This window comes from Papaver somniferum, chromosome 9 (genome assembly GCF_003573695.1).
Source record: "Papaver somniferum cultivar HN1 chromosome 9, ASM357369v1, whole genome shotgun sequence".
Classification (NCBI taxonomy): domain Eukaryota; kingdom Viridiplantae; phylum Streptophyta; class Magnoliopsida; order Ranunculales; family Papaveraceae; genus Papaver; species Papaver somniferum.
Genome location: NC_039366.1, coordinates 111580817 through 111607410, shown reverse-complemented (window position 1 = coordinate 111607410; position 26594 = coordinate 111580817). Strand labels below are relative to the sequence as shown.

The following is a 26594-nucleotide window of genomic DNA, read 5'->3' as shown; positions in this document are numbered from 1 at the left end:
ATTTAGACTTCACGGCGTTCATCGATTGAAGACGAAGATCTACTGAAGAGAACTCGGAGGAACTTCATCAACAAAAGGTACGTGGAGACTAAATCTCAACTATAGCTATATATAATTTTACATTATACATATTTGATATTTCGACCCGAGTTTATCTCGCTTATGTATTTCTCGAAATACGTGTTGGAAGCTTTTTGCTTTAGCTATGTTCATCGTATTCTTGACGAGTTTAGTTGGAAACAATTTATTTGTCTGAACGTTTCATGTATACACAACTAATTTTTTACTTTTTTACTTATAAAAATCAAAAAACAATTCCCAACTGGCACCCAATAAGACAATTATAACGCGTATGGATACCAGAAACAGAAGTCAAAAGAGTTATTTTGCTTCCCAAAAAGTCAGATTTTTTTTCTTTTACAAGTCGTTCTGAAATTTTACACGCAAACTTCTTATTTTTTTTTACTCCAAAAGTCAAAAAAAAAAAAAAAAAAAAAAAAGAAAAAAGTTGCTTCTGGATGGTGAACGGGGCATCAAGAGTTCACCTTGGTCCCAAACCAACACTTAAAATTCTAAAACCTTCTTCTTCTCTAGAGTAGGACTTCAGAGTCTCTCTCTGCTTCAGTCTCTCAAACAACTTGAAAATCTCCTGAGGCTGCATCACCACCATCTCCACTGAACAACACCCATTGGGTAAGCATAACAACAAGCTCTCTATATCAATTACAAAACCTCAATTTGATTATATAGGGTTTTAGACATGTAAAAACATATTCCATTGTTGCGTGATATCGTACTTTTTTGCTCCAAGCACTCCCGGATTAGGGTTTAGCTTATTATCTTATTAGGGTTTGTTTTGTTTCGTTTTGAAAATCCATATGAATCAAAGCTGGTTTTTCTTATTGGGGATTTTTAAGTTTTTTGTGAATCAGATACCCATTGAAGCAAAATCTGATATTTAGGTTTTGTATCTGTGTTCTACTTCGATACTAGTTTCTGCTATTGAAGTCCATTTCTTTTCTTTAGGATTTCTGTCTTGGTCAGATTGCTTCGTTTTGTTTAATTTGCTTAATTTTGGTTATTTTTGATCATAAATTCTGTTGTCATTGATTTGGGTTTGTTTGTGTGCAGAGATGAATCTTATACGGGTTGGAGCAAGATCCGTTAATGGTGTCTTATCTGGGGAATGTCGTCAACCGTGGATGATCAGAAATTTCTCTTCTGCTGGACATTCAGGTTTGTGCTTTCGTATTTGTATACTGTACAGTGGGTTATTTGTTTTCCTTAGTTCAATATTATCTGTTAGCCCTCTTTTGTTTTTTGTTTGATATAAAAGCGTAAATGAAAAACTGTGTTAAAAAGCTGCTGATATGATCTCAAGGTAAAATAGACACTTTATAATTTGTTTTGTTTATGTAAACGTCAATCATAACCGAACTTGTATAGGTGGATATAAGATTAGAGCTCAGTTGTAACCATAAATCGTATAAATCTGAAAGTCCACGAATCCGAGAGGGCATATCTCTTAATTTCACTGAAGATTTAAAGGAAGAAGGTGAATATACATTTGGCCGATTTATGATTGCGGATCACATACGTTTAGAAATATGAAATGACCTATAACTTCAATTGATTCTCGAGCAGAAGCTATAGTTATATATTTTTTTGGTTACAAGGCTCGAAAAGCCATCTGATGGTGCTGCCTGCTCTTATATGCATTCATTCTTCACTGCTCAAAATAAATTATCTTAGAATAAATAGTATGACCATTATGTTGCCTGTAAACATATTAACTGCTTTATGTACATGACTATTATCGGATGCTATCAGTTGCCAGTGAGGCATCTTAGGCTCATTCACTTGCCTGATAAATATCTTCCTGCTTGTTTTCATTAGTGCTAATAGGGTTACCACATTACTCCTTGGCATTTTAGTTTTAATCCTGCCATTTTTATATATAAACAGGTAGTGTCAATGATGGCAACAGAAGTAGTAATTCCTTCGAATCGTCTGGTGATTTTGAGCGGAGGATTTTTAGTGGGATTTCTGACAGTACTCAAAACACAGATTCCTTTTACCAGAAACTTGATAAACTTGGGCCTCGTGGCAGATCTGGGTTTGGTGCGCGTAGTGATTACCAGTCTATGGATAATCTGGATGAGAATTTCAATTCATTGTCAGATGGGATGGATGGAAAATTGAGGAAAGCTGCCAACTATTTCGGGTTTAATTATGATGAGCTAGAGAAAGAAGACTATGCATATAGACCAGACGTGAACTTCAGACCTGGGACAACGTATGAAACAAAGGTACTTAAGGCCTTTTCTTTAGTCTTTTATAGTATGGAATTGTAGAATTGGGAAAACTTGATACGCGGCAGTTAGATCCTCCTTTCATCTGTTAAGTGTTAGAAAAAGAATCTTGCAAATGTCATGATGAAGTTATTCTAATTATTGATTCGTAGTCGTTAAAGTTGTGACTGCTCTATACATGCAAAGACAAGTTATATGTGTGAAAATAATACGTTTTCCAATGATAATAAGATAAGAAGCAACATGATAAGGAGAAGAAAGACTAGATATATCTTCAGTTTTAGTACTTGAGTTTGCAAATCTCTTCTTCCTGTCATGATCCTTTGTTTTACCTTGTGTCTGTTTTTGTCCTGTCATGCATTATATAGCTTGCTTATTGTGTCTTGTGTGCAGGATCTTGATATTAGAAGAGCAGGAGTGTGGAAACCCTTCCAAAGAGAGGAATTCACCACTACAACGGAGGATGTGCTTAAATATGCTGATTTTCGGGTGCCCATCAACCACTTCGTATTAATATTTCTATGTTTGATGAAGGAATGAAAGGATTTTGGCAATTATTTTTGTTATTGCTTGTTAAAATCATCATGTGCTTTTGCACTCTAGTATCTGCCAAGCTGAAAATGCAACGTCCCCATAGAAGCCTGCCTCTTATATACTTAAGTAATGTCGAATTAGATATATCTAGGCGTACAAATATGTTAGACATTTCAAAATAGGTGTGAAATCAGACTGTCCGGTTGTCTCACATTTGTGATTTTCTCATAGTTACGTTGACAGATGGTCTAGGATTGTCGTTGTTACGCATTTGCTAAATTTGATTTTCTCATAAATCTGGACCAGTCAGTCAATTGGTCAATCCCTGCTTTTGGTGTCTAGCCATGAAAGCAAACATAATGAACAGACTCTCGAAGGTGCAGGACCTTTTTCCTCTTATCTTCTGTCTTATTTTTTTGTGCCCTAGAGACTAGCGAGTCCTCGGTTAAGAAATTACGATTTGCATTTTCTAGCCCCGACCTTTACCCAACAGGTAGTTCACTACATAAAGGATCTGGAATCAAGAGAACGCTAAGGAAAACGAAACGACATTTCGTCTACAATTGATCTTAGTCTCATGCTGTCTTCTCTACCTTCGGTGTGGCACTTGTGCAAAATATTGTCATAAATAAATAGGACGGAGCTGCTGTTTTGAATTGCAATGTTTAGTTGGTATTGACATCAATTTATACTACTCTGCTCATGTTTGAGGCTTCTGACATCTTGCAGAATGTGAGATTCCTTGCCAACTTTATTACTGAAGCTGGTATCATTGAGAAAAGAAGCAAGGTAAGTAACAGAGTTCGGTTTCAGAATTTATGTTCAATACTGGTCAAAATTGGTTTGATTAGTGTCGGTTTATTCTTTCAGATGCTTCATCTGTTTGCTCTCTTTTTTTTTTCTTTTTTTTTTCATTTTGCAGTTCAAGATTAGTGCCAAAGCCCAGAGAAAAATTGCAAGGGAGATCAAGATATCAAGAGCTCTTGGCCTAATGCCATTCACTACCATGGGGCAAGATCCGTTTGTCCCTGGAAAATCGAGGTTAGAGAACGAAGATGAGGAATACGATTATTATTCTCGTCCCTCTGGTAGAGGTTTTCCCTAAGCATATGGTCAGGCTGAATTTGTTGCAATCTTTCCTAAGCCCCATGAGATTTTATTTTTCAGTATACATTTTTGTTGTCTTATTTATTTTGTTCTGTAGAAATTGTTTGTAAGATAAAAAGTAGCAAACTCCATGACTAACGGAGTTTATAAAGTTTGGTGGTACCTTGCTAGTCCACCAATTTTGAACTTAGCCTGAAAAGCACCTGTAAGTTGATCACGTTTTACCTGGATCACTCTTATCTTCTTCAAGTATTAGACATGTCAAATAACAAAGCTGGTATTTTCCATGTAGCTTGTGATAAATCACCATTGATTATATTTGCTGCTTCCAAGGAACCTCCTCCTAGATAGCCACTAGAAAAACCATCCTGAATCTTGTAGTTCAGTATCCAACACACTATTTGGTTGACCTAAGTGCTTCCAAAGATGCAATATCATCCTTGCTGTGAAAATGTGCAGCCAAATGTCTATCTTCGGTAAAGCCGTGAAAATCATAACAGAGTTGCCGCTGCAGCTCTAACTTTGTTCTATTGTTTACAGTTCCCTCGAGAACTGCACGGTTCCTTGCCTTATTTCACACCGTTTGTATCCTGGTGTAACCATTCAGATACTCCCATTGTGGATGTTTGAAACTTAACTAGGAGGATGGTCACATTTAAGAATAAACTGAAGCAGAATCGTAAAAGAAAACAATAACTGGGGCAGAATATAACTATTATCTTGAGACACATAATACAATTTTATTCTCTACTTTCAAATAGAATTCCAGTGCTCCCATGGCAAGTAGATTTTCATCTTGGCAAGAACACCATAAACTGAATAATAAAATTAAAAAGTGGGAAAAGCAAGATATACATATATTCTTTTATATATATGTACTTTCAAATTCTTCAATTGAATATCCTCATGAAATCCGAACTTAAAAGCGTGGTGTCTAAATTTCCATACCTATTGAAGCCGAAAACAAAAGAAAATCAATTAACAAATTAACTTACACGAAAGGCTGTGGCATAAAGTTAACCCTAGCATTGATTCAATTCACATCAACAATCGTTTGATGCCCATTTTCTGCTCCGCTGTAAGTACTGCGGGAAACCTAATGTTGAATTTGACCTTTAGGTCACCTCTCTTGCTCGGATCCTTTGGAATGGGCATCCCTTCCCCTTTAATAATTTCTTCAGAGCCAGGAGACACTACAGAGTTGATAGAGATGGGCAAAGTCCGTCCATCCAAGGTTGTCAACTGTGAAGTGTAACCAGTTAAAGCTTCCACAAGTGATATCTTCCGGGTGACAATGAGGTCGTTGCCTTCCCTCTTGAAGACGCTGTGAGGTTTCTCATCGATGATGAAGACAAGGTCTGCTGGTATTAAACCACGTTGTTCATTGCCTTTCTCTGGAAATGTGATCTTAGTTCCCTTCTTCCACCCTGGTTTGACCTCTATTGTCAGGATTTCTTCGACTGTTGTGGGCCTTCTGTTAAAAGAAACATAAACAAACATAACTCCAAGTAAGTGATCTGAGAGGATAAGATTTTATTCTCCACAAATTGGAATTAAGAAAAAAACACGAGTTATCCACATAGGAAATATCCACAGAAAACTATAGAATATGGATTTCTCTATATCCCTTAGATAAAGTAGTATACCACTTGTAACTGAGTTGTGTAAACTCTTTGCTATCTAGTATTTTAAGCAGATTATGTTCTACAGCTGCTCATCACTAAATGATATTTTCTTTTCAGCCCCAATATCAAATGATATTGGCAAACCAAAATACATTTTTCATCAGATACATGATCAGATCAGCATACAATTATGTAAGATAGATATTGGTGACTCCTGTAAAAGTTTATGCAAGAAGGAATCACCTTCTACAATAGTAGCTTACAAGTGAAAGTGGCTTGAGTTTGGTAATTATACGAGTATCATGTCATGTAACAAGTCAAGAGCAGTACCCTTCAAGGGATATACATCCAGGAGGACCTTTAATCATGAGAATGTTGATCAATAATATTATAAAGAGAATAGTTCGAAAAAAATATACAAGCAATTTACAGAACTTGAAATAAAATCCCACTAGGTCAGACTTCCTCCTCATCCTTCGCGAAACTTGGTTGAAAACAAGCTACTGCGGAGACTAAGATTTCCAGAAGGAACTAATTGAATGGAAATTTCATCCAATATTATGCTACAAAACTCTGAACCATAGGAGTCCTTCTACCACCTCTTAAGTTTACTCTCCCCCAAGAATCACATGCCTATAAAGTTGAGCAAACACCATCCTCATAATAGTCTCAAATATTTGAAATCACTATTTTCCCCTCCTTTACTAATGGCATCTCTACTCGTAACAAGTATAACTGAATAACTATATGGACATCCAGTATATTCAATAGAATGCTTTTCTAACTCGGTAGTTCACCAAGTACTCTATAAACTACAGTCAGTTTTGCCCTCTCACATATTCAAGGCCTTGGACAGTCGCTAGTTTATAATTTAATCAACATTTTCATCGTGATCACCAAATACTCCCTAAGCTGACGCCCCTTAACGAATTCTAGAATCTCAAGCTACTAATAGCCTAGAGCCCTAGACAGGGTTTAGCCTCTCAGATGATAAAACCCTCGGACATTTAAAATTTCACCAAATTTGGTTCATAAAATACATAACATCTGTTCGATCATCCTAATTATATGCTCAACACAACAAGGGAACACATCTCAGTATACAGTAAACACAACAAACAAGAAGTGAGCGTAGTAGTTACAAGCACAGTATTGGGATAGACAGAACATGCAAAACTGAATTTATGATTAAACAATACATAGACACCAAACTGACAGGATAATATAGCTAAGTGCGCAATTTAACCAACTTCCTGTAAGGTAAACAATTCTGCAAACTGAACACCGCAGAATCATAATATGCAACAGTATAGCACCAACTTCACAAAACTACCAAACTTATGCTTCAACATTCAGCGTACCAAAACCACATGCCTAACAATCAAGACCGAAAGCACTACACGAAACCCAAGTAATAGATAGAGTGCAGTCCAAATGTACAAATATGATTAAACAAAATTCAATCAGCAGAAATATGCCTAATGATCTTGAGTGCAAACTCTACATAATACCTAAGTACTAGAGTGCAATCCAAAGTAAGCAAATTTCACTATTGTCTATATGAAAACCCAAATTGCAGATCATACAATGATAATAGTAACAAACTGATAATGATGAATTAAGAATCAAGAGCTTACCCACTATAATCAGCAACTTCCCTTGAAATTTTCATCTTTTTAGTTGTTCCTTTATACAAATCTTCCAGACTACATGGTAGAGGTCGTTCAATGGCTGACGCTTTCCTAGGTACACCGGCAGAACTTTCTCCAGCTTGACTTCTAAATTGAGCAAAAATATCATCAAATTGTCCAGCACGTGGGCCACAACCCATACCTCCCATACCACCACCACCACCACCACCACCACCACCACCAAAAGGACTTGAAAATCCAAAGAACTCAGAGAAAACGTCATCAGCACTCCTAGGGTTAAACCTAAAAGTATGTGCTCCACCACCACCACCAAAACCTCCACCACCTTGTTTTGGAATCCCTCCTTGTAATCCTTCTTCTCCGTACTGATCATAGATCGCTCTCTTTTGTGGATCACTCAAAACCTGTCGAATTAATAAAAAAAAGTTAATATTTTTAAGGAACCCTAATTCAATGAATCACACAAAACATAGTAAAATCAATTAAATAAAACCCAAATTGGATTAAAATCTTACATCATAAGCTTCAGAGATTTGTTTGAATTTAGCTTCAGCATCTTTTTTGTTATTAGGGTTTTTATCAGGATGCCACTTCATAGCAAGTTTGCGATAAGCTTTCTTCAAATCATCCTCTTTAGCACTTCTATCAACCTGTAGAACCTTGTAGTAATCCACCATTTTTCACTCTTTCTTTGGCTCTGCTGCAAATACTTTTTTCTCTTCTTCTATCTTTTTCCGTCGTCGGAAATTGTAATTTACTAGAAAACTTATGATCCGACTGACATAGTGAGATTGGGCTTTCAGTGTTATTTATGGTAAGCCCGTAATTCTGTTCCTGTTGTGATTCTAAATCTAATGCAACACCGGATACTGAACACCAAATAATGCTCGACACCCCCCCCCCAAGATTAGAGTCATGGTTACTAAAGAAGTAGAGCCATCTAATCTGGCATTGTGAGAATTCTCAATATTAGATTTATCTACTAAAAGTTGTCTTAGACTACAGATAGGCGGAGAGTGTTCCTATTTAACAGTTGAATTTAAAGGCTTAACAGACTTTGCCAAAATATCCGCAATTTGATTTCCTAGTCTAGGGACAAAAAAAAACCCAAAAAATTGGTACAAAGATGAGCTATTTTGTTTGCTTCAATAAGACAGTCTTTAGCACACCACGGGATATTTGTGTTTTTTTCATGGATGTAGTTGATGATACTTTCACAAGCTCCCCCAATACTAAAGTTTTGAATTTGCTTCTCCTTGACCCAAATAACCTCTTGCAACACACTTATAGCTTCTGCCTCTTGTGGGTTTGACCCTGCTGATTGCCCTGCTCTTTTTCCTTCAAAGTCTCCTGCATCATTCCTAAAGATTAAAGCATAAGTAGATGGTAATAAATCTGAGATCCAGGATGCGTCTACATTTATATTTAGAGTGTCTTTACTTGGAGCTTTCCAAATTGGAGCTAGTTTCTTCTGTTGAACCTGTTTAAATTTAGTAGTTTTGTGTTTCCTTGTAGACCAAAATTCAATATGTCTTTGTATATCTTAAAGCTAGATTAATAGCAGATTTAGATTTATTTTCAAAAACTCTATCACATCTCTCTTTCCAAATAAACCACATTTTAGTAAGAAGCAATCATTATATATATCAGTCTAGGATTAGTAATCTATCTTTTACAGAGATCCAAAAGTTGTGTATGAGGTATCTAAATTTAGAGTGACACGATTAGGACAATGGAAAAGAAGATGTTATGTTGTTTCTATTTCTATTTTACACATAGTGCGGTGAGGAGTCACATCTTTAACCTTACCGGTGAGCTTAGCATTAGTGGGCAAAGCATTTTGTAAACATTTCCATAAAAAGAGTTTGATTCTCTCCGAGATATTTAGCTTCTACAAAGATTTCCATAAAGACTCTGACAAAGATAAGCTAACTATATCTAGACCACTTTTATTCAATTTCTCATGCATGGATTTTACTGTAAACTCTCCTGATCTAGTTAGAGTCCAACAGAGTTGGTCTTTTCTAAGATTTTGGTCAATCTTTAGGTTCTCAATGTTTACCCCTCTTCTGGGTGTGATGAACCTTGGGGCCTGCGTCCATGGAAGAATATCATGGACCAATACTTTGTTGATACATCATCGAGGCAAGGTTTGGGAGTGTTAACCATTTTCGTTGAACGCCACACTAAAGTAACACAATATCTAGTATCTTCTATTGACTCCGGAATTGGGTAATACCCAAACTAATTAGGGTACAATGAATAAGACAATATAGGGTTATTTGAAAGTAAAATCCAAAGCCCCTTAGCAATATATATATTTTATAATTCCCAATCTGTCCCTAGATTAATAATACTAATCTATTGAATTAGTTAAGTTAATAATACATGATTAAATTTGTTAAAAAAACATGTTGATTATTCTTTTTGTTAGATTTAACTTATGAATCTTGTTAGAAAAAATATTTGGATTTTTTTTGGTTTTTGAAGAATTACTCTAGTCAAACACTCCTCAAAATGGAATCGAACAGGGTTTTGTTGGTTTAATTCGTCAAATGATCGCAGGAATTCAGACTTTCAGAATTTAGTCTTTGAAAAGTTGGCTCGACTAAAAAAAAGCATTCCATTAAATATTTTCAGAATTTAGTCCATGAAAAGTCAACATGCTCCACTGAAACAAATCACTCAAACCAAACTTAATTGGCATGCTCGAGTGAAACAAAACATGCCGACCAAATATTGGGTTTTCGCATTTACAGTCGTAAACGCAACACACTAACGATTATCCATTAGTCGTCATGTCATATTTAAAAACCATGCCGACTAATAACAAAATTGGACATGAAAAAAATTGTTTTCTGAGAGTTATTAATAGCTTTTGAGAACGTGACGACTATTCATACTACATCATCAGTCGTCAAAATTTAGGGATGAAAACCATGACGACCCTGTGAAGTAATTTTTTTTTTGAGATGTCATAACCGTGTTCATCCTACAATCTTGACGGCTGAAAATAGATATGAAAAGTCGTCATGGTAAGTGAAGAAATACCATGACGACCTTATAACTACATTTCAACAATTTCAATTTTTCCGACCTAATATGCCTTTCAAACAATAAAATAAAGTATTATATAGAGTTTCAAAGAATTAATCAACAACAAAAGAAAATTTTAATCGATGAATTATTTTTCATTTGAAATTGATGAAATATATAGAGAATGAGAAACGAAGTGATCATTAGATTGATGAAGAAGTAAATGAAATTGATATAACCAACGGGTTAGAGTTAATTAGAATTGGCAGAGGTAGTTTCGTAACTTTACCCCTTTTCGTCACCCCTTAGAGCTTCTCCAATGGAATGTGTGTGAGGAAAAAAGTCTTCAGCCACTTAGGATACCCATCAATATTTCCTAAAATCTTTCTCCAATCCTAACCTCTTCAACTAATATGGAGATGACATGACATGTTTTTATGTAGACATCCTCTAACTTAACCTCTTGTTTCAGAGGTTCACTAAGAGGATTTGTATCCATCCTAATCAGCATTTTTTATGTTAAAAATGAATTTGATTTATTAAAATGATTTTTAATCAAAATAAAATATATATAAACGAGAATTGTTTTCCTTTCTCCTTCGATAGTAACCGAAAAACTTTTCTTCCCCTTTCTCATATATGATTGTTTATGGGTGAAAATCGTTATGCCTATTTTGGTAATTTCGGTAGGTGAGTGAGAAACAAATCTAAACCCTAAACAAATGTACTGCACGGGAGTACTTTAGATTCGAGAGATCAATTTATACAAATTTGGCCTAAACCAAGAAATGGTCGTTCCAGATTTGCTTCGGTCACAAAGAGGAGGAGAAGGGCTGGTTTAGGGAGGGAAGCGAAGAGAGTGTTGAGACCAGAACAGTTATGGAAGAGTAGCACTTGACTTGTATCAGAAAGTGAAAGATTTGAGAAAGCTAGCAAAGTTGCCTTTCCGAGTGTTGTATTTTTCCGTGACCAAAAACTTGTCTTATGGTGGAAATAGGTGAGACATATTTATACAAGTCCAAGTGAAACGTACTCTGGCCTCATAAGAAAAGAAACAAATGAGTTAAATGGGAAGAGGTGGTAACGCTTGGTATTGATGGAATTTGATGGAATTGATGTTCCATAATGAAAGAGCGTTTCACCATTGCTTCCTGCATTTACTAACCGTTTTATTCTTAATACACTGTCTTGAAACGGGCATTTGTGTATGCCGCACGCTGTAAACTGCCAAACCAAAACCCTAAAGAGCATCCCCCAGTTTGTGACATGTATTGATGTCTCAAGTGTTTTCGTGGAAAACGTGTAGCATGTTGCTGGTGTTTGATAAGTTGAGCTTGAGAGACGTGCCGGCTCAGTGGCGACCTTCGACGGCCGAGATTTTGCATCTTAAGAGGAATCATGGCCTTTGATGTAGGCGCGGCATACCAAAGTGCAAGGGTTGCACGGCATGTGCCAATGGCTTGTGCGGAATGCCTTGGATGTAGGTTGCACAACGGGTGCAAGTGGCAATGCCAAAATGCAAGTGTTGCATGGCATGTGCCAATGGTGCGCGTAGTGGCTTTGGCCTTGGGTTTGCACGGCTTGGCATGCCAGGTTGCAAGGGTTGCGTGGCATGTGCCAAGCGCGCGTGTGGCGGCTTTGGCCTTGGGTTTGCACGGCTTGGCATGCCAGGTTGCAAGGGTTGCTTGGCATGTGCCAATGGTGCGTGTGGCGGCTTGGCCCTAGGTTTTCACGGCTTGGCATGCTAGGTTGCAAGGGTTGCTTGGCATGTTCCAATGGCGCGTGTGGCGGCTTGGCCCCTAGGTTTGCACGACTTTGGCATGCTAGGTTACAAGCGTTGCTTGGCATGTGCCAATAGCGCGTGTGGCGGCTTGGCCCCTAGGTTTGCACGGCTTTGGCATGCCCTAAGTTGCAAGAGCTGCTTGGCATGTGCCAATGGCGCGTGTGGCGCAATGATTGTGCAGCTCGGATTTGGCACGGTTGCCGTGAAGCGCAATGATTGTGCGGCTCGGATTTGGCACGGTTTCCGTGAAGCGCAATGATTGTGCGGCTTGGATTTGGCACGGTTGCCGTGAAGCACAATGATTGTGCGGCTCGGATTTGGCACGGTCGCATCGCGGTTGTGCGGCTCGGTTTTGGCATGGTTTCCATGATGTGCGGCTTGGTTTTGGCATGGTTGTCGTGATGCGCAGCGGTTGTGCGGCTTGGTTTTGGCATGGTTGTCGTGATGCGCAGCGGTTGTGCGGCTTGGTTTTGGCATGGTTGTCGTGATGCACAGCGGTTGTGCGCCTTGGTTTTGGCATGATTGCCATGAATCGCAATGATTGCACGGTGCGTGCAATTGCTATGTATTGCGTGATTGTTGCACAGTACGTGCATTCTCGCATGTTTGCCATGCTCTTGCGCAGTGATTGCGCGGTATGTGTGAGTGGCATGATTGCCATGCTTTTGTGCAATGATTGCACGGTACGTGCAATTGCTATGTATTGCTTGATGATTGCACGGTACGTGCATTTTGGCATGTTTGCCATGCTTTTGCACAATGGTTGTGCGATACACGAAACCCTAGTTTAGTATTTGAAAAAGGATACCCTGGTAATTTTTACATAAGTGATTAAATGCTTTAATAAATGTGTTTAGTGTCATCGGTGACGTCATGATATACGTAAAGTTTTACGATTTTACCCCTTGTTTAAAAACCACCATCAACATTAAGTCCCCTGCTTAGCTTGGAACAGGGACCTTGTTGCGAGGTAAGCATAAGATGGTGACAGACGAGGATAGAACTGAGACAGTTTGTCGTGAAAGAGGGCTAAGGAAACGTGTTTGACCTTTTTTGAGACGTAAGTAGAATTCGAAATCCTTGCATCTGGTAGCTTTGCAAAAATCCCAGTACGACTAGGTGTCTTCGGGGCCAGGCTTTGGAACGCGAGGCGGAGCTGCTAGCATAGACTTGGTGTGAGTGGGACTTGTCAGCATCAAGGAGCTTGGAGTGGGTGTGGGCCGTCTGTAAAGCACTTGGCAAGGCATTTCGCTGGTAAGGGAAGCGCTTGCAAGGGAAGCGCTTGCGGTTTAGGGTTTGACACGCCGAAACCCTAATTAGCTCCCTTTACTAGAATCGCTGCAGAATCCGCGTACGAACTCGGATTTTGATGGTCCGCCCCTTTATCGGACACGAAACAGAATTCTATATATCCCCGCCCGGGGATATTTAGGTTTCGAGCTCGCTTGGGAGGTGAAAACGGCCCGACAGTGAAACATAAGGAAGAAGTCAGGAGGGATGTTGCGGGCCCGGGGTGGCATAGTCGCGCGCCAGTCACCTATTCCCATTCATGGAGCAAGAAGGAATTTTCATTCTGTTCAAGCTCTAAAAACTCTGTCCTAATGAAAAGAGGTATCAAACCTCTTCTGTTTTTCTGTTGTTCGTCTGGATCCGTGTTTTCATCTGTAGTGTCTCTCCAGTGGATTCCAAAATTTACCAAAACTCCGCTGTATTCTTGGGACGGATGGATGAAATATATGCTCGAAAACGATCACGTCAGGGATAATCTTGGAGATTGTGGTTGCGTCTTCGGTCCATCCTCGACCTTAGGTTGTTCAGTGGACCCTCTGATCGTGATGATGATGTGTTGTGAATGCTTGCATGATCGAAAACTTCTGGCGCCCCTGGATGAAATAGGGAGACGTTCCATTGCTGATGCGCTGCTATCAAGTCTCCCAGGAATTTGTTCAAAGTTATATCCTTCGAACCATCTTCTGAATCTTGGACTATCGTACGGAATGGGACGCGGCGAGAAGTCCCCAGTTATACTTCGGTTTGATATGATGGCATAGATGGATATGTGAATGTAACCTTCTGGCGTGCTTTTTGGAGTCTTCGGTGCCCATGTACAGCTTCATGTTGAGAAATTCCCGCGGCTCGTAAAACCTCGACAGTGATGATGTTGAAATCAGTAATAACCTGGTTGAGGGGAGTGAAAGCGTCTCATGCTGGTAGTCCCCATGTGTAACCTACTTTCATTACATCGCCTTGAATCCCTGTCCACGGGATTTGATATAAGTCTATCGTACTCTTCTGGATGTGACACTGGGATGCTCAGAAATTACATGATGAAATATTCTGGATACTGCAGGCTTGGGATCCTCCGCGGCCTCGTAAAGTGTCGAAGGCGTCTTCTAGACAGAGAGGTGATGATATTCTTGCGCTGCACCCTTGAAGAGTAGATGACCTTGTTGTGGGTACGGCTTTTTGGTTGACTGTGTCTTCTGAGCTTTGACAATGAAGGGATTCCGTGTATATCCTCAGTCCTCAAGTATGGTTTACATGTTTCCATCTTAGTAGTAATTGCTGATGTGGTGAAGCTCTGGCTGGTATCAACTAATGAGCGACAACAGTTCTTGGTAGGAGATGTAATCATAAGAGACTACATTGTCGTGGTAACAAAGTAGGTTGGTTGGGATTGTATGGGATTCCGTGGAAGTAAAAGGATTGTATGGACGCGTAAGCGAGCTAACTGTGAAGATTGTCTAGATGTGACCATGTTCTTTGACATGGGGAGCGTGGTGGAACAAATCTTTGCAGGAAGAAGCGGCGTTGAAGCATCCTCGGCTCTTGGAGAGGATGTTGAAACTTATGGAGTAAAAACGCTGGAGTTTCGTCTTCGGATCCTAGAGCAGCTTATGGAGAAAACGCCGAAGCGGAGCGGCTGTTGGAGCGAATGTTAAAGCGGAGCGGCTGCTGAAGTGAACATTGAAATGGAGCCGCTGGAGAGGCTGCGTCAACCAGTGTGTTGTAAGGCTGGACGCCCTTCAAGCGGATAGTGGTTAGGAGTCCCCAGTTCTATCTCTCAATCGTGCTCTAGGAGAGGTTGGGATTTGGGAACGATTTCTCTGGTTGGAAAAGGCTGCTTTCCTGATGCGGTGCGGTTGAGGGATGCAAACATGTCTTGACGTTGTGCCTTGGGGAAACATAGAATTTCCTATAAATGTTTCATCATGGACTTCACAGTTTTGTGGGCGAAGTCCCCAGAAATCATGCGTCTCTTGACAGGAAGAGAGTCTTCGTGAACTCAGGGGGTTTGCTGATTTTTTTTGCTTCGATTTTGGAGAAGTCGTTCCTGATATTTACGTGTGATGAAGTCGGATTTCTGATTCCCTATGGGGCGTTCAAGTGTAACGCTTGAAGGATGCAAGCTGATAGCGCTGGGAAGATGCAAGCTGCTGTAAAGATGCAAGCTGGAAGTGCAAGTGTGACGCTGGAAGGACGCACGTTGTCAGCGCACTGGAAAAGATGCAAGTTGCCGGCGCTGGAAAGATGCAAGTTGTTTGCGCTGGATCTTGCTGTAACGAGCACTGGCTTGGCATGGACGCTGGTTCCGGCGTGGGCGTTGTAGCAATAAAGTGGGCCAACATATTCCAGGTATGTACTCCAGCGTTTCTTGTGTTGGTGCAGACCCTAGCCATAGGTATGCCTCCCATAAAGAAATATTGTTCTTCTCTTCGAATATTACAGTGGTAGCGTCAGGTACCTCATGAATAGTGACTGGTAATCGTTATGATGCAAAGTATGTACACATGGGCATGAAACTAGTTCCACGAAGACTGGGTGTTAGGGTTGCTCTGAGATCCAAGGTTGCAGGCCAAGGTGACTGAAGGTCCTTCTGCGGACGTGGTCAAACAACAAGAGGCGGAGATTAAAATGATGTCCAAAGAGTTGGAGCTGAAACATACGGTCCTCCAAATGACGAAGGACGTCTTCTTCGAGAAGAGCAAACCACTGTTGAATGGCTTCCTTTGGATGCACTTCTGTCTTCTAAAATTCTTCTGTGTTTTTTTTTGTTTGAAAGGAAAATGAAACACCTGGCTTATGGTTTTGATTTTCTGGATTTATGGGTTGATAGACAAGTGTTGCCTATGAGGGTTTTGGGTTATTATTCAGGATGCACATTTTAAGATGATGTCATTTTTGGTTATGACTGTAAGCGATACGAACATCCCAGGGAAGATATGGAATCTTGAACGTTGCGTGTTGGTAGATGACATGGGATGAAACATAACATTGCTATTGGTTTTATCATTCCCGTGAAAACTTGAAATCGTAAACCATATATCTATCTAGGTAAGACTTACTCGGTTTCCCGGATCTCCTAATGAAAAAGGGATCCTCTGTGTGTAATATCGAGTTTTGTAGGAAGCACCAACGCGATTGTGGAAAGTACCCAGTCGTTTTGAGTCACTTGATGACTGGATCGTTTGCTTTCAGTTTCTGTGAAGTCCCCAGCCGTCTCTTGCGGTTTGCGACTGGTAACCAGGTTGTCTGGTAGTCGAGTTGTGGATCCATGAAAAAATCGCTCGCTTCTGCCATCCCGCTGTCTGAATCGAAGTACGAGATCGAGGATTGAAAACTGACATTGTAACCGAAAGATCGATCTCCCACTGTGGTCGCTAATTGTTTATGGGTGAAAATCGTTTCTGCCGATTTTGATAATTCCGGCAAGTGAGTGAGAAACAGATATAAACCCTAAAAAAATGTACTGCACTGGAGTACTTTAGATTCGAGAGATCAATCTGTACAACTCCGGCCTAAACCAAGAAATGGCCGTTCCGAATTTGCTTCGGTCACAAAGAGGAGGAGAAGGGATGGTTTAGGGAGGGAAGCGAAAAGAGTGTTGAGACCAGAACAGTTCTGGAAGAGTAGCACTTTACTTGTATCAGAAGGTGAAAGCTTTTGGGAAAGCTAGCAAAGTTTCCTTTCTGAATATTGTATTTCTCCTGACCAAAAACTTATTTTTTGGTGGAAATAGGTGAGACCTATTTATACAAGTCCAAGTGAAACGTACTCTGGCCTCATAATAAAAGAAACAAATGAGTTAAATGGGAAGAGGTGGTAACGCTTGGTATTGATGGAATTTGATGGAATTGATGTTCCATAATAAAAGAGCGTTTCACCATTGCTTCCTGCATTTACTAACCGTTTTATTCTTAATACACTGTCTTGAAACGGGCATTTGTGTATGCCGCACGCTGTAAACTGCCAAACCAAAACCCTAAAGAGCATCCTCCAGTTTGTGACATGTATTGATGTCTCGAGTGTTTTCGTGGAAAACGTGTAGCATGTCGCTGGTGTTTGATAAGTTGAGCTTGAGAGACGTGACGGCTCAGTGGCGACCTTCGACGGCCGAGATTTTGCATCTTAAGAGGAATCGTGGCCTTTGATGTAGGCGTGGCATGCCAAAGTGCAAGGGTTGCACGTCATGTGCCAATGGCTTGTGTGGAATGCCTTTTATGTAGGTTGCACATCGGGTGCAAGTGGAAATGCCAAAATGCAAGTGTTGCATGACATGTGTCAATGGTGCGCGTAGCGGCTTTGGCCTTGGGTTTGCACGGCTTGGCATGCCAGGTTGCAAGGGTTGCGTGGCATGTGCCAAGCGCGCGTGTGGCGGCTTTGGCCTTGGGTTTGCACGGCTTGGCATGCCAGGTTGCAAGGGTTGCTTGGCATGTGCCAATGGTGCGTGTGGAGGATTGGCCCTAGGTTTGCACGGCTTGGCATGCTAGGTTGCAAGGGTCGCTTGGCATGTGCCAATGGCGCGTGTGGTGGCTTGGCCCTACGTTTGCACGGGTTTGGCATGCTAGGTTGCAAGCGTTGTTTGGCATGTGCCAATGGCGCGTGTGGTGGCTTGGCACTAGGTTTGCACGGCTTGGAATGCTAGGTTGCAAGCGTTGCTTGGCATGTGCCAATGGCGCGTGTGGCGACTTGTCCCTTAGGTTTGCACGACTTTGGCATGCTAGGTTGCAAGCGTTCCTTGGCATGTTCCAATGGCGCGTGTGGCGGCTTGGCCCCTAGGTTTGCACGGCTTTGGCATGCCCTAAGTTGCAAGAGCTGCTTGGCATGTGCCAATGGCGCGTGTGGCGCAAATGATTATGCAGCTCGGATTTGGCACGGTTACCGTGAAGCGCAATGATTGTGCGGATCAGATTTGGCACGGTTGCCGTGAAGCGCAATGATTGTGCGGCTCGGATTTGGCACGGTTGCCGTGAAGCGCAATGATTGTGCGACTCGGATTTGGCACGGTTGTCGTGATGCGCAGCGGTTGTGCGGATTGGTTTTGGCATGATTGCCATGATGCGCAACGGTTGTGCGGCTTGGTTTTGGCATGGTTTCCATGATGCGCAGCGGTTGTGCGACTTGGTTTTGGCATGGTTGTCGTGATGCGCAGCGGTTATGCGGCTTGGTTTTGGCATGGTTGCCGTGATGTGCAGCGGTTGTGCGGCTTGGTTTTGGCATGGTTGCCGTGATGTGCAGCGGTTGTGCGGCTTGGTTTTGGCATGATTTCCATGATGCGCAGCGGTTGTGCGGCTTGGTTTTGGCATGATTGCCATGAAGCGCAATGATTGCACGGCGCGTGCAATTGCTATGTATTGTGCGATGGTTGCACGATACGTGCATTCTGGCATGTTTGCCATGCTCTTGCTCAGTGATTGTGCGGTATGTGTGAGTGGCATGATTGCCATGCTTTTGCGCAATGATTGCACGGTACGTGCAATTGCTATGTATTGCTTGATTATTGCACGGTACGTGCATTTTGGCATGTTTGCCATGCTTTTGCACAATGGACGTGTGGTATGTGTAGACTTATGGTTTCATGTGTCGAAAGTTTAGTATTTGAAAAAGGATACCCTGGTAATTTTTACATAAGTGCATTAAATGCTCTAATAAATGTGTTTAGTGTCACCGGTGATGTCATGCTATACGTAAGGTTTTACGATTTTACCCCTTGTCTAAAAACCACCATCAACACTGATGTAAATCAATCGGGAACAATGGTTTCTTTTTATTATCAATAACTCTTCTCTATTAGATTAATTGGATCTCCATCAATTACTAATAAATTAAGTTTCGTGAGTTAAATTCAATGTTTTCCTTTTTTATGATGCATAGAATCAGACAGTAACACCACCAAGGATGAACTTATTTTATTGGTGTTAGGGTGAATCCGATAGTATCTGTTTACTTTTTTAATTCCAAATTGGTTGTATAATACTTTGTATAAGACCATTTCTCGAAGCTCTAAAATGTTTTTTTTTTGTAACAGCTACAAGGGATGAGCTATTGATTGCATTTTTAGGTGTAACTACAGAAATGGGTATAGGTGAAAGGAGAAATATGGTGGAAGGAATTGAGCTAGAACAACAGATTTTTTTTTCTTTATCGAATAAAATTGAGCAAAAAAAAAGACTACAGCTAGGCAAAGAAAAAGCCGAAATCCAAATGGGTTGGAGAATATCGTTTTTATTCCTTATAGGAAGATGGACGAAATATGGGTTAAAGGATGTCTTCCCACAGTGCCACATATGAAGCTGACCACATGAACATCGGAGAAGCTCTTAGTCGTACTTCTAGGTCCACTCAAAGTCCCGTATATCCTAACTAATTTAGGTATATCCCAATCCGGCGAGTTTTTACCGTGGAATGTGGATAAGTGTTATAAGATTAGGTCAGATGCCATATTACGCTCTCGTATAAAATCTATTGTTCTTCTATCATATCTGTCGGCTAACGAAACAAAAAACATTGCAACATGGTCGTTCTCACACTGTTTTTAAAAGCCAATATACGGGATATGGCTTACTCTGGCGCTAGGCGAAAGTTTGGCTATGAATTGATTAATTTTATTGGGCGTCGTTTCTAATTGAATCTAATTTGGATATCAATATCGTATCATATTCGAATAAAACATACTGGAAGTAGATTCAGGACAATTACATACATTTTGGTGGATAAAAAATCAAGTCACTATAAGTTCCAGCTTTGAACTTGAAGATTCCACTGTTGTTTCCAACAAGATCAGGGTCTTCTTTACTACTATGTATCCAACACAAATGGGGTTTGTTTTATACCTCAACCTGAAAAGCGTGCAGAACTAAGACCCTTAGCAAAATGGGTTTGATAATCCCTCAAACAACATATCGTGACCCATTCCTTCGAAAGTTGAATTTTCAAACCTAGTTTTTCTTCCATTGTATCAAGTTGTACTGCTGCAATAACTTTCGTCATCCGGTTTTAGAAAAGGAAACTAAATTTAAAATGGCCCTGAAATACATTTAATTTGTGATGAATCTAGTATTTTTATTCATTTACATTATGATATGTAAAATCCTAAGAATAAGTCATTGAACATTTCAGAAACATAAATCGGCAACAAAAGAAATAATTTAGATTTTACAGTGGAACAAAGCTTTTAAACAAGTACTGTGACGTGATTTGAATCGCTGGATTGTGAACATAGTAGTCTGTATAGTAGATCGCAGTACAGTTTATCAACATGAATCAAATGTCAGAGCATAAAATTGACGGACATGCATCAGTTTACACTGAATTTGTTTGAGAAATGGCAACACAAGAACGAAAATGAAAGCCAAGACGCCACAGAGACTCCATACTTTGGTGTTTACCAGGCGTGCATCATACATATATCAATCAACTTTTATTCGCATACTTGTAATCAAGAAAATAATGTAATTTTTCTTTTTTTTAACCTCACTCTCTAAAATTCCTAATGATAGTCGCGTAATATCTTCTTAATTTTAGCATCAGGGAAGATGGTTATAGTATAAGCTTCAGAGATTTGTTTGAATTTAGCTTCAGCATCTTTTTTGTTATTAGGGTTTTTATCAGGATGCCACTTCATAGCAAGTTTGCGATAAGCTTTTTCAAATCATCCTCTTTAGCACTTCTATCTACCTGTAGAACCTTGTAGTAATCCACCATTTTCACTCTTTGTTTGGCTCTGCTGCAAATGCTTTTTTCTCTTCTATCTTTTTTCCTTCGTCGGTAATTGTAATTTACTACTCCCTCCGTCCTAGTTTACTTGCTTAAAATGGTTTTTGCACAGATATTAAGGAAAGTAGAGAGAGCAATTTTTTTTCCAAAATTACCCCAAACTGATATTAAGATACAAATTTAGATTTTTGGTCTAGTATTTAAGAAGAGAATTTGTAGAGCTTGTTTTAGTTGGAGAAGAAGGGAATAAAGGATATATAGCCTGGCATTTTTAGGAGCGACCCCCAAAGAATTAGGGGCGACACAAAAAGACAAAAAAGGTCATCCAAACCTAAAACAAAGCCACCCCTTATCTCAAATTTTTCGAAATGGCAAATATGCCCTCCATAATCGATAGTTAAGTCTACAATCGGGAGAAATTTGTTATATAGAGGAGATTCCATTTTCACATGATTAAGAACAACCAGAATCGGTAGTTTCATGATGTTTATTGCCTAACGATTGTACAATCGGTAGTTTCACGATGTTTATTGCCTCCCGATTATGATGTCCTTCAATCTCTCGTTGGGTCGAGTTTTGTTATGCAGAACCAGCCCGGTTGTATTACATGGACACTGTTCTTTCATCTGCTCAGGGGGTTCAGCAGGGGATCCATTGGGGCCCTTCTTATTTGCGCTCACTTTACATCCCATGGTTAAGAAAATTGTGATGTTTGTTCTTTGGAGCTTCAAGCATGGTACTTGGATGATGGAACCATCATTGGTGACACACTACAGGTTGCCAAGGCTTTTAAGATCATTCAGGAAGACGGTGTGGGGTTAGGGATGTACATGAACGTTAGCGAAACTGAGCTATATTGGCCTTCTCCTGACAGTAGAAGCTTTGAGTTGTTTCCTTCACACATTAGCATACCACCAAATGGTGTTAAATTATTGGGCGGTCCAGTGAGCACTAACTCTGGTTTTTGCATAGATATGGTTCACAAAAGGGTTCAGAAAACTGTCAGTTTGATGGAGGTTGTAAGCAAATTAGAGGATCCTCAATGCGAATTGTTGCTACTTAGGAACTGTACTGGAGTTTCAAGATTGTACTTTACCTTGAGAACTACCTTGGTCCGAGACACTTCAGTGCAATCCTCAAGTATAGGTTTGGAATTCCTTTATTTGAAGAGGATGGGGTTTGCCCTAGTTGCTCGCCTGCGATGGATAAGTTTGGTGATCACGCCGTGCACTGCAAAAATGATATGGGCTTGAAGTTCAGACATGACCTCCTTAGTGATATATTGCGGATATATATTATCGGTTGGGTGTTCCGGCACGAAAAGAAGTTGATCTCGGACTTATCTCTGATAATGGCTCTGGTCTTATTCCGGCGGACATAATGGTTTATAACTGGGACAATGGCCGTGATGTTTGCTTTGATGTCACTGTTGTTTCCCCCTTCACAGGAAATGGTGTTCGCTCCATTGTGCCCGGTCAAGCCATTGACAAAGCTGTTTCCCTCAAGCGTAAGAAGTATCTGGAAAAGTGTAATGCTCAGGGTTTCGGGTTTGGCACCTTAGCTTTCACCACTTTGGGTGGACTGGGTGATGAGACTATCGAATTTCTTAAGAGATTGTGTAATTTCTCGGCTAGTCATGATGCTAATGTTAGAGTTGGAAATTTTCTTTTCCATAGAGTAGGGGTTGCTCTTCAGAGAGGGGTTGGCACACAACTTGTGTCTCGTGTGCCAACTAACTTCTGGAAAGAACCTGTCTTGGAGTGATGTTTTATTTTTTTTTAAAATATTACAATGATAGTAATTTTAGATTTCTCTATTTTCACAATCGGTAGTTTCATGATGTTTATTGCCTACTGATTGTACAATCGGTAGTTTCATGATGTTTATTGCCTCACGATTATGGTAGTAGCCCCGAAATTTTCAAAAACCAATAGGAATTTTAGATTTCTCCATTTTCACAATCGGTAGTTTCATGATGTTTATTTCCTACCGACTGTACAATCGGTAGTTTCATGATGTTTATTGCCTCCCGATTATTGTAGTAGCCCCAAATTCGAAATTTTTCAAAAACCAATGAAATTTTGGATTTCTTTGTTTTCACAATCGGTAGTTTCATGATGTTTATTGCCTACCGATTGTACAATCGGTAGTTTCATGATGTTTATTGCCTACCGATTATACAATCGGTAGTTTCATGATGTTTATTGCCTCCCGATTATGGTAGTAGCCCCAAATTCGAAATTTCAAAAACCAATAGGAATTTTAGATTTCTCCATTTTCACAATCGGTAGTTTTATGATGTTTATTGCCAACTGATTGTACAATCGGTAGTTTCATGATGTTTATTGCTTCCCGATTATGGTAGTAGCCCCAAATTCAATTTTTTCAAAAACCAATGGAATTTTGGATTTCTTTCACAATCGGTAGTTTCATGATGTTTATTGCCTACCGATTGTACAATCGGTAGTTTGATGATCTTTATTGCCTACCGATTATGGTAGTAGCCCCAAATTTAATTATTTCAAAACAAGGCTAGGAAGAGAAGAACATAGTCACAATCGGTAGATATTTTTTTTCTTATAAACTACCGATTATGAAGGGACATATAAGTATTTTCAACCTATTTTGTCATTTTGTGTCGCCCCTAATTCTTTTGGGATCGCCCCTAATGATGCCTGGATATATAGAAAGGGGAGTATTTAAGATGTACATGGGAAATAGAGTTACACAATTGTCAATACCATGAACTGATTTCAACATAGGGGTAAACTAGGATAAAATGAGGGAAAATATGAAACTTAGCAACTAAATTAGGACAAAAAAATTCCCAATTTAGGCAAATAAACTAGGACGGAGGGAGTAAAAAATTTATGATCTGACTGACATAGGGAGATTGGGCATTCAATGTTATTATGGCAAGCCCGTAATCCTTTTCCTGTTATGATTCTAAATCAGATGTAAAATCCAAAGCCCTTTAGCAATACAATGTCCGATCTTCCCCCGATTAATTAGCACTAACTTATTGAATTAGTTAAAAAACCTATTATTGTGGCTCCAAACAATGGGTTTTGAGGGCTCATAAAATGGCAAATTCGGGTCATGAAATAGTAAGCTCAAAAACCCCTTATCTTATTAGTTTTACTAATGGCTAAAATACCCTCAATTATTAGTGTTATGAAGGAGATGAAATCATAATTTCATCATAATGAAGATGATGATCATATGTAAAAAAAACCTTGATCTATTATCTTCTCATTCTTAATTCATTAATAAATCATGAGGAAGATGATGATCAAAATTTCATCATGATGAAGATGATGATCATAAAAAAAATAAAAGAATTGTTATTCTTCTTCCTCTCTTTTTCTTCTACATCGGGATGAACATGACGATCATAAAAAGAAAAAACTAAGAAAACCCATCACTTATTTTTGCCTTTGAAAACCCCCAAAATCGAACTGTAAGCCAATCTACGGTTGAGATTATTTATCGAACCAACTGTAGGTAGAAATTACGGTATGGAAGTATGAATGTTTCAAATCGTAGGATTTTTGAATGCAGAGTATACGGTTTGGAAGTTAAGAACTCCACACTGTAGATAACTTACGATTGAGAAAAAACACCGTATGCAAAATCAGTTAAACCCTACGGTTTGGAAGCATGAATTTTCCAAACCGTATGCAAATTCCGTTAAACGGTTTGGAGTTATGAGTTTTTCGAATCGTAAACAACGCTTACGGTTTGGAATTATGAACCTACGGTGGGGAATTCAAGTTTTAATTTTTTTTTTCACTTAAGAATTGACCAATGGTTTGAAAAACAAACTGTGTGAAAAGTCAGTTAAACATACGATTTGGAAGTATAAATTTCCAAATCGTATGCATAATCAGTTAAATATACGATTTGGAATTATGAATTTTTCAAACCGTAAATAAAACCTACAGTTTGGAAAATAAGAACTCCAAACCGTAGGCAGTTCTAAAACAATTTTTTCAAAAACCTAATCGATCAATCTAACTATTCGTACAATAAAACCAATGAAATGAGATGAGTTTTTTTTATGTTTACCTTATTGAAGTCATTGCGGGTGGATTAAGTGGTGTTAATCGATGATGAATTATTTTGACAATCGACGATTAACCGAAGAAATAGACGATGGAGGTGACGGGGAAGAATAAAATGAAAGAGTTAGAGGATAAGCATGAACATATTTAATAGGTTCAGGTATTTTGGTATTTCTATTATGAATTAGGTCCCCCCATCTTCATTATAGGATATTTGAATCATAGGAGTCCTCAAAACTATTTTCTTGGAGACCCTATAATAGGTTTCTTAGTTAAGTTAATGATGTTAGATGCTGCATGACAAAAACATTAGACCCAGAACAGGCGAAAGCAAAGGCCCTACTGGAAGCTGCAATATGGGCAAGATGAAAAGGTTATAGGTCTGTGCATCTGGAAGGCGACTGTTTAAATGTTATTAGTGCTTTGAATGGTAGAATAGAAGCAATAAAATGGACAACTAAGAACTTGATAAATAATTGTAGAAGTATTTTAAATAGCTGGAAATGCACTCGTGTGCTTAGGGATGTTAATAATGTTGCACATAAGATTGCAAACCATGGAATAGGTTTACTGGCTGAGGAAGAATGGTCCAGTCAACTCCCTGCTTGGATATTACAATGTATCCATAGGGATGTTACATTGTAACTCTCTTTCGATCAATAAAATCCTTATATTTCGTATTAGGAAGAAAAAATGATGTTAGATTAAATTTGTTAAGTAAACATTTTCATTATCCTTTTTGTTAACGAAATCTTTTTTGATTAAATTTTTGGGGAAAAAACATTTTTTGGGAAATTTTGGATTTTGAGAATTTATTAACGTCACTCTAGTCAAACACTTTTCAAGATGAAATTGAATATGGTTTTGTTGGTGTAGTTCGTCAAATGATCGCAGGAATTCAAATTTTCAAAATTTAGTCTTTAAAAATTCGGCATGCTCGACTGGAAAAAAAAGAAGAAGCATGCAGACTAAATATTTTCGGAATTCAGTCATGAAAACTCGGCATGCTCCACTATAACAAAGCATGCCGACTGAAACAAAGCACGCTGGCTAAATTTAGTTTTCATGCTCGAGTGAAACAAAACATGCCGACCAAATATTGGTGTTAGAGCATTACTCTGTCGAACTCACGAGTGTTGTTATCTCAAGCTTGTTGTCAAATTTAGTTGTCAAAACTATATCTTGATTTCTAGTCTACGATTAGTTAAGTCTCGAATTAGGACAAAAGATATAGTTGAGAATCAGATATTACTACGTTCTATCGTTTGAAGTCGAAGATCAACCGAAGCTTTTGGAAAACTTCTTCAACAAAAGGTAAGTGAAGACTGAACCACGTATTTCTCAAGTTATATTCATCTCTCTATCTATAAGACGCTGTCACATAACTAATTAGACTATCATAAGAATATCAAAAATTTCGAGTCAAGTTTATCTTGGTAATTAGTTCTCGAAATATATATGACTAAGCTTAATGAACATTTGTT

The 26594-nt window shown here is 39.2% G+C and overlaps 2 protein-coding genes across 2 annotated transcripts; one reads left to right on the top strand and one right to left on the bottom strand.

Annotated features, from left to right (window-relative positions):
• The first annotated feature begins 558 nt into the window (after positions 1 to 558).
• On the top strand, positions 559 to 4240 carry LOC113308164 (37S ribosomal protein rsm18, mitochondrial-like). The gene is made up of 6 exons (XM_026556643.1): positions 559 to 693; positions 1132 to 1236; positions 1966 to 2309; positions 2706 to 2801; positions 3576 to 3635; positions 3769 to 4240. The coding sequence occupies exons 2-6, from the start codon at positions 1134 to 1136 to the stop codon at positions 3949 to 3951; spliced, it is 786 nt and encodes a 261-aa protein (XP_026412428.1). The 5' UTR covers positions 559 to 693; positions 1132 to 1133; the 3' UTR covers positions 3952 to 4240.
• Positions 4241 to 4741: 501 nt separating this feature from the next.
• On the bottom strand, positions 4742 to 8078 carry LOC113313176 (dnaJ homolog subfamily B member 4-like). Its single transcript, XM_026561915.1, has 3 exons — positions 7746 to 8078; positions 7216 to 7634; positions 4742 to 5427 (listed from the first exon to the last, which is right to left on the bottom strand). The coding sequence occupies exons 1-3, from the start codon at positions 7905 to 7907 to the stop codon at positions 4992 to 4994; spliced, it is 1017 nt and encodes a 338-aa protein (XP_026417700.1). The 5' UTR covers positions 7908 to 8078; the 3' UTR covers positions 4742 to 4991.
• Positions 8079 to 26594: the final 18516 nt, after the last annotated feature.